This window comes from Asterias rubens, chromosome 5 (genome assembly GCF_902459465.1).
Source record: "Asterias rubens chromosome 5, eAstRub1.3, whole genome shotgun sequence".
Taxonomy (NCBI): Eukaryota; Metazoa; Echinodermata; class Asteroidea; order Forcipulatida; family Asteriidae; genus Asterias; species Asterias rubens.
Genome location: NC_047066.1, coordinates 12225660 through 12234218, shown reverse-complemented (window position 1 = coordinate 12234218; position 8559 = coordinate 12225660). Strand labels below are relative to the sequence as shown.

Below are 8559 nucleotides of genomic sequence, written 5' to 3'. Positions count from 1 at the left end.
AATTCCCATTGTTTACGTAGTTCTGAACATGCGCATAATTCTGAGAACAATGGATTTACCCGGTAAGTCTGCTGCCCTCTATCGTCCCAGAAAGTCTCCCATTGATATCACAACAAAAACTGTAGGGACCCTAAGGTGATCCCCTGGCTGCTGCTCCCATGTTTCATTGTAAACTCACAGCAGTTTTAATAATGGTTGCATGGCCTCTTACTGGCACACAAGAGCAATGATATTGACATAATTGAATGACCACCAACATCGACATTTTGTTCAAATATTACCAAGTCAGTTTCCTATGCGGTTCACTATTTCACTATGAACATTGTCAACAATCACAGAAATAACAATTTGCCCCCCACCCCTACATGTCATGGGCAAACATGTACTTACAGTTGTATGCGGTATTGGTGTCGTTCGAGGTCTCTCGTCATCAGTTAATACCCCAACAAGTTGTGACTTCTGGTGTTTTAACATTCACAACTACCTGGTGTTTTAACATCCACAACTACCTGGTGTTTTAACATCCACAACTACCTGGTGTTTTAACAGCCACAACTACCTGGTGTTTTAACATCCACACCTACTTGGTGTTTTAACAGCCACAACTACCTGGTGTTTTACATCTACAACTACCTGGTGTTTTAACATCCACAACTACTTGGTGTTTTAACATCCACAACTACCTGGTGTTTTAAAATCCACAACTACCTGGTGGTTTAACATCCACAACTACCTGGTGGTTTAACATCCACAACTACCTGGTGTTTTAACATCCACAACTACCTGGTGTTTTAACATTCACAACTACCTGGTGTTTTAACATCCACAACTACCTGGTGTTTTAACATCCACAACTACTTGGTGTTTTAACAGCCACAACTACTTGGTGTTTTAACATCCACAACTACCTGGTGTTTAACACTCACAACTATCTGGTGTTTTAACATTCACAACTACCTGGTGTTTTAACATCCACAACTACCTGGTGTTTTAACATTCACAACTACTTGGTGTTTTAACAGCCACAACTACTTGGTGTTTTAACATCCACAACTACCTGGTGTTTAACATTCACAACTATCTGGTGTTTTAACTTTCACAACTACCTGGTGTTTTAACATCCACAACTACCTGGTGTTTTAACATCCACAACTACCTGGTGTTTTAACATTCACAACTACCTGGTGTTTTAACATCCACAACTACCTGGTGTTTTAACATCCACAACTACTTGGTGTTTTAACAGCCACAACTACTTGGTGTTTTAACATTCACAACTACCTGGTGTTTTAACATCCACAACTACCTGGTGTTTTAACATTCACAACTACCTGGTGTTTTAACATCCACAACTACCTGGTGTTTTAACATCCACAACTACTTGGTGTTTTAACAGCCACAACTACTTGGTGTTTTAACAGCCACAACTACTTGGTGTTTTAACATCCACAACTACCTGGTGTTTTAACATCCACAACTACCTGGTGTTTTAACAGCCACAACTACCTGGTGTTTTAACATCCACAACTACCTGGTGTTTTAACACTCACAACTACCTGGTGTTTTAACAGCCACAACTACCTGGTGTTTTAACATCCACAACTACCTGGTGTTTTAACATCCACAACTACTTTGTGCATGGATATGTAGTGAGGTCTGTTCATATGATGCGTTCACACTGCGCATGCACTGCTACCCGCTGCACTTGAAATTGGTATTGCTCGCCCTTCCTTGAAAAATAAAATCCCCTTCCTATTTATAGATCCAATGATGTCACAGTGGTATTGTGTACATTGTATGAACTGGGTTTTAATCAAATTAATGATTGACGTATAACAATAGACGCCCAGCCTCCCGCTGGACTTATCACGTGAGTGTACCCGCTGCACTTGTCACGTGAGCGTAGCGCGCCACTCTATCAAACCAATGCATCCAAGCATGACTGGTTACAAATAGCGTTGTTACAACAATCCCAATTGTTCAGGCCTGGTTACGCCGCAGAGTGTTTACATCTAATACATGCAATTCTTATCTAGTTTCTCAAAGATATATATTGATTTCTTTCATGTTCATGTATAATTTTTTTTCCATTATTAGCTCCTGCTCTTGTTTTTTCCATTGTTTTTATTAACAAATTAACAAATGTCTCGGCGTCATGTTTGTTGTGTTTGGTTTCTAAAATGGTTGATGGAGTAGTTGTGAATAATGTTACTAGTCTCTTGGGCACCTCATACGTTTGGGTTTTGGAAACATAATAGACCAAAACTCCTCAAGGCCACCACAACGGTACTTTTTGTCACGTTTTTGTACGTGTATAGCTTCAAAGTGTTCGTATTGTGACAGTCAAATGAGATTGTTTGTCGATGTACATGTACATGTAGGTGACCTCCTCCCCCCTTTTATTTTTTTTGGGGGAGTACTCTATTCCCCCTTCCGAGCCTCCCCCTTGCTGAATGGATATCTGTTCCTGCTCTAATCACATATTCACATCATCGAGTTGCTTTGGACTTTCAAAAGAAGTGTTCAACAATATCAGTTATTTTGGATGAAGCCAATTTTCTATACTCAACAGTTAGGCTTTGGAGAGACCTGTTTCGTTTCTGGATTGTTCAATCTCACAGTTCTATCAATATATAGCAAAACCAAATTTCCACGAATGACAAAGACAATCAAACTCTTCAACTTCATAAGAAACCTTTGCAATTATATACAGTACTGAATATATAGTCACTTGGTTTTATTCTGATGTCAGCATTTGACAATAACAAATAGTGAAATTGTTGATGGACCAATGGTATCACATTAGTTTTAGCTCAGCAAATTTTTCAAATAAATTGTCTATAGGTTTAGGTTTACACTCTGTGTGAATATCTTTATTTACATATCAATGAATACCGATGCTGTAGAAAGTGCATGCACTCAGCTTTAGGCATTAAACTGTATTGGAATTGTACCTGACTTTCCTGCCTACATGTATAACACAATAATATAGCATAAAAAACTTTCAAAGGTCAACATTATGATCCCTCTTCTGATATGGTAATTAGTTACTTATACATGAACCATCACATTGACCCTTTTGTATGGAGATGTTGTACAGTGGATGGGACCTGTGCGTGCAGTCATGTTGCTTATTTCACAGCAATTCACCGTTTTTTTTCAATTCTTCCTTCAGTCATCAATTTTTCATAGTTCAACCCAAACGCATTCAAATAGTACAAATAATAGTAATACATATACACATTTTATGTACTGTGTAATATTTGAATTTTTTTTATGAATGAGACATTGTCCATGTTTTATATTTTTTTAAGGATTACAGACATGGTTAACATTATACCTCGTTTCTTTTGATTGGGATTTTAGAAAAGCTTAACCACTGTATGATTAGATTTACACAACTGCACTGTCAAAATTTACCAAATATCTTCAGTAAAACAACTCATGTTTATGTATAAATGTCTTTATAATCAAGCTTTGCTATGGTGAAGTGTGCAGCCAGGTCCCAATTTCATAGAGCTTCTTTAAAAACACACAAAGTAGTAGGCCTACAACAAGGTTCTCAGCCTAATCGAAATACCTTTAATTGGTATAAATCCTACTCAATCGTTGCTGCCCAAGCTGCTCTATGAAATTGTGCCTGAACTATGTAATCGTTGCTTCTCGATGGCTAGAGAGCTGTGCTCTTTAGTGAGTAGACCTATTACCATCTCACACAGGCAGACATTGTTGCACGCTGTGACGGGGTCCATGGCGTTTTGTCGACCCGAGGGGGGATTGTATATTGTACACTTTGACAGGGCTGCCACATAGGCAACCACGGTCAAACTTGAGCTGTTCAGGAATAAATATTGCTTTAAAATATTATTTTTTTGCTTAACAAAATAAAAATAAGCAGATGGTACATTTGAAATGTCATGATTGATGTTAACCTTAATTTTTTATTTTATTGTGCTTACCCAATTTATGGCCTTCTTGCAGCTCAATAAATTAAGCACAGGGTCCAAACCCATACTCCAACAGCACTATAAAACCATCGGGTATCACTATGGTCAAACTACATTTAAACTTTTCATTACATATTTGCCATTTGCACAGAATACTTGTCTTTTTGTTTTGAAAGCTTTTTACATATGCAGCAGATATTAAAGATGAAGTGCTTTCCATAATTTTAATCAAAAATTAATGAAAATTATAAAAATAGTAAAATGAAAAGAAGATGATCATCATTTTTTTTAAACAGAAGTGACCACATTAATGAATTATTCTGGCATCAAGCCATTCATCGTGCTTTAAAGCCATTGGACCCTTTCGGTAAACAGTATTGTCCAAGGCCCACACTTCGTGTACCACAACTTCTATATCAAATAACAAACCTGTGAAAATTTAGGCTCAATCGCTAATCGGAGTCGGGAGAAAATAACGGGAAAACCCACCCTTGGTTTCCGCGCGTTTCGCCGTGTCATGACATGTGTTTAAAATGAATATGTAATTCTCGGTAACGAGAATTGATATCGTTTTGCTGTTTTCTCAAAAAGTAAAGCATTTCATGGAATAATATTTCAAGAGAAGTCTTTCACCACTACCTTCTGTAAACCTTGTAAGTTATTTGTAAATTTGTGAACTTGTTGTTTTTTTTCTGAACCGAAAGGGTCCAATGGCTTTAAAGCAATCGCACAACATTGGTAAACAGTATTGTCCAAAGGCCCACACTTCGTGTATCACAACTAATATATTAAATAACAAACCTGTGAAAATTTAGGTACAATCGGTCATCGGAGTCGGGAAAAAATAACAGTTCAACCATAGAGTTATATATAACTCTATAGGTAAAACCCACCCTTGTTTCCGCACGTTTCGCCGTGTCATGTCATGTGTTTATTCTTGATATCGAGAATTGATAATTGTAAACCCTGTTAGTTATTTGTAAATCTGTGAACTTTTAATTTTTGGTGTGTTCAGAAAATTTCCAATGGCTTTAATATCAAGATTATCTGCAAAGTGTGAAGAGGAAAAGCCCTCCATTTTAAACCAGATGTAGTTGGTTGAACCCGATAATTCTCGGGACCACATGTTGACGGCGAGCGCGCACTGTATGCTACGGGTTGTTTGACAGTACGTTTGCGTGTTATGCATAACAACAATTATAGGGACCTCTTACACGAGAATGGGACTTGAATCAAGTCTAAACGAAAGTATATGAACACAAACATTGACGCATGCGTTTCCGCGCGCCATCGCAAACTTAATGCGTACTAACTTTTTTTTTTCTTATGAAGTATGAACGTTGGAATCCAAAATTCGAATTGTCGGGTGCGTGCAAGCAGTCGCAGCCAGTATGAACCAGTCTTAAGAACCAGTCACTATTCGATCCCTTTCATAACTTCTGATGTCGGTCCGCTGTCGGTTTTTGAGCGGTGGGTCTCTGTGGGGGGTTTCCGGTGGTTCGTCCGTCCGCTATCGGTTCTTGAGCGGCATGCCTCTGGTTGTTTTCCAGTGGTTCCCGATGGATCGGTCTGCTGTCGGTTCAGGCCTCTGTCAGTTGTTGTAGCCGATTCCGGTCCGCTTTCGGTTCTTGAACAGCAGCTTTCACCGGTGGTCGCTGACGTCGGTCCGCTGCGGTTCTTGAGAGAACATCCGTTGGTTAACGCCTTTCATGCCGCCCTTCCGCCAAGACGCGGCTTGTTGCTCATCTTGCAGCACCAGTCTTCCCACTGACCGTTCACCTTCTTCAAACCCAAGAAAGGAAAGCATGTCAGACGCAATCTCACCCTGTTTCTTGGTTAGTTCTTTAAGGTTGTTTATAAGTTTCAACTTGAAATCCAGAATCTCATGAGAGCTTGCTTGGGTCATGAACTGATTCACTTCATCCAGCTTGTGCTCTACCTGGGTCACTTCTTTTGTATTGGTTGCTTCTGCAGTTTCAAATGTCTGGACTCTGTATGTGTAAACACTCTCTGCATCTTGCTTCAGCTGATTTTCCTCTTTGTTGATCCTTGCTCTCTCCTTGGCAGCCTTCTGGGAGATTTTCATATAGGTTTCAGCATATGAAGATTCCAGTTTCTTGCGAGACTCACTAGCTTGTTCTATGGCAGTTTGAATATCAGCCTTGCATTTCTCAGCTTTTGCAACCAGCTCTGCGATTTCCTGTTTGCATTTGTCTAAAGCATCAGGTATGCCAGTGAAGTCATGTCTTTGGTTTGCATGACCAAGAACAGTACAAGTTGTGCATTCTAACTTCTGGCATGTGTTGCAGTAGATATTCAGAGTCTGATCACTGTGCTTGCCACACTTTGGAATGTATTCCCTGATTTTACTGCGGTAGGTTACTACACCTGACTGCAGTTGAGCAAGTGAGTAGATTTCATGTGATTTTAAGACAGCCATATTCTGATGTGATTGTTGGCAGTCTTGACAAATAAAATGTTCACAGTCAATACATCTGGAAACAGCCGTATGATCTCTTTCACAGGCTTGACATTTGATCTGTGACCCATGACCCTCCATGAGTTGCTCCTGAACAGTAAACTCATCCACCAGGGCATTGAGTTTAAAGTCCTTAGGTAGACTGTCAACCTTGTTGTCTTCTAGGGTTGTTTTCTTTCTGCACAAAGGACACAGTAGAATGGAGTTGTTAGGATCTTGTTGGTGAAGCCCCTTGAGGCATGTGAAGCAGAAGCTGTGTAGACAGTCTAGCATTGTTGGATTGTTGAAGCGATTGGTGCATATTGGACATTCTAGATGATCCTTACTGATCTTTTCAAGCACTGAATGGACCGTGATACGGGCAGCCATCTCTGATATTAGCTTTCCCTGTTGGCACAAACACATTTTGTTTTGTAAGTACGTATGTATCTATCTCGTATTATTCAAAGTTGCATCATTCATGTGTTGTCTGCTGGAACCATGTCATCAACATTTTAGGACGAAAACTGCCAATTGTACACGTCATTTACAATACGATTTTATCACATGTAATTTGTTACTCGGGACGGGTTGATTGAGGCTCCAAAATTTGCTGCCCTCTTCTTGTACATAATGTTGGTTTTAAAAGTCAATCAAATGTAGTCAAAACTGCCTTTGAAGGAGCTTACCTTTAATCCCCAGCTACTAATGAGTGACCCTACAGTCTTTAAAAATGTTTGCATTTCTTGTTTAGTCAATCCAATGGCGGTATGGAGGTACCTGAAGATGAAAATCCTGGTTGTGTCACTGTATGTCACAGTAATTTTGACTGCTACGATACTTTGACTGTGCAAGTATTCAATTTAAAATGTACAATTTAAAGGCAGTGGACACTAATGATAATTACTCAAAATAATTATTAGCATACAACCTTACTTGGTGAAAGTAATGGGGAGAGGTTTATAATATAAAACATTGTGAGAAACGGCTCCCTCTAAAGTGACTATAGTTTTCGAGAAATAAGTTATTTTCCATGAATTTGATTTCGAGACCTCAGATTTAGAATTTGAGATCACGTAATCAACCTTGTAAAAGCACACAACTTCGTGTGACATGGGTGTATTTTCTTTTATTATTATCTCGCAACTTCGACAACCAATTGAGCTCAAATTCTCACTGTTTTTTTATTTGATGCATATGTTGAGATACACAAAGTGAGAAGACTGGTCTTTACCAATTACCAATAGTGTCCAGTGTCTTTAAGAGGCCCCAAGTTGTCATTGTTTCCAGAAATTAAAGGTGCTTTATGTAGATATAATTACATGTAAAACGCCCCAGATTGCAGAGTGGGGCTTTCGATCAAAACCAAAGACAAAATCTAAGATTATGATCCATAATTGTTTTTCTCATGCACGAATTAGTCAGTGACTAATTACGGTGTAACAACTTTGTCAGTTTCACCTGTGTTTTATTAATTGATATCACAACAAAAACTGTAGGGGACCCTAAGGTGATCCCCAGGCTGCTGCTCCCATGTTTCATTGTAAACTCACAGCAGTTAACGGTTGCATGACTTTTGACTGGCGCACAAGAGCAATGATGTTGATCTAATTGAATGACCACCAACATCGACATTTTGTTCAAATGTTACCAAGTCAGTTTCCTATGCGGTTCACTATTTCACTATGAACATTGTCAACAATCACAGAAATAACCATTTGTCACACACCCCTACATGTCATGGACAAACATGTACTTACAGTTGTATGCGGTATTGGTGTCGTTTGAGGTCTCTCGTCATCAGTTAATACCCCAACAAGTTGTGACTTCTGGTGTTTTAACATCCACAACTACCTGGTGTTTTAACATCCACAACTACCTGGTGTTTTAACATCCACAACTACTTTGTGCATGGATATGTAGTGAGGTATGTTCATACGATGCGTTCACACTGCATGCACTGCCACCCGCTGCACTTGAAATTGGTATTGCTCGCCCTTCCTTGAAAAATAAAATCCCCTTCCTATTTATAGATCCAATGATGTCAATGTGGTATTGTGTACATTGTATGAATTGGGTTTTAATCAAATGATTGACGTAAAACAATAGACGCCCAGCCTCCCGCTGGACTTATCACGTGAGTGTACCCGCTGC

General features: G+C 39.2%; 1 protein-coding gene across 1 annotated transcript; it reads right to left on the bottom strand.

Moving 5' to 3' along the window:
* Positions 1–4918: 4918 nt before the first annotated feature.
* Positions 4919–8246, bottom strand: LOC117291012 (E3 ubiquitin-protein ligase TRIM71-like). The gene is made up of 2 exons (XM_033772609.1): positions 8166–8246; positions 4919–6813 (listed from the first exon to the last, which is right to left on the bottom strand). The coding sequence occupies exon 2, from the start codon at positions 6793–6795 to the stop codon at positions 5590–5592; it is 1206 nt and encodes a 401-aa protein (XP_033628500.1). The 5' UTR covers positions 6796–6813; positions 8166–8246; the 3' UTR covers positions 4919–5589.
* Positions 8247–8559: the final 313 nt, after the last annotated feature.

Coding starts and splice junctions, on each gene's coding strand:
- LOC117291012 (XM_033772609.1), bottom strand. CDS start 6,795: ATGGCTGCCCGTATCACGGTCCATTCAGTGCTTGAAAAGATCAGTAAG.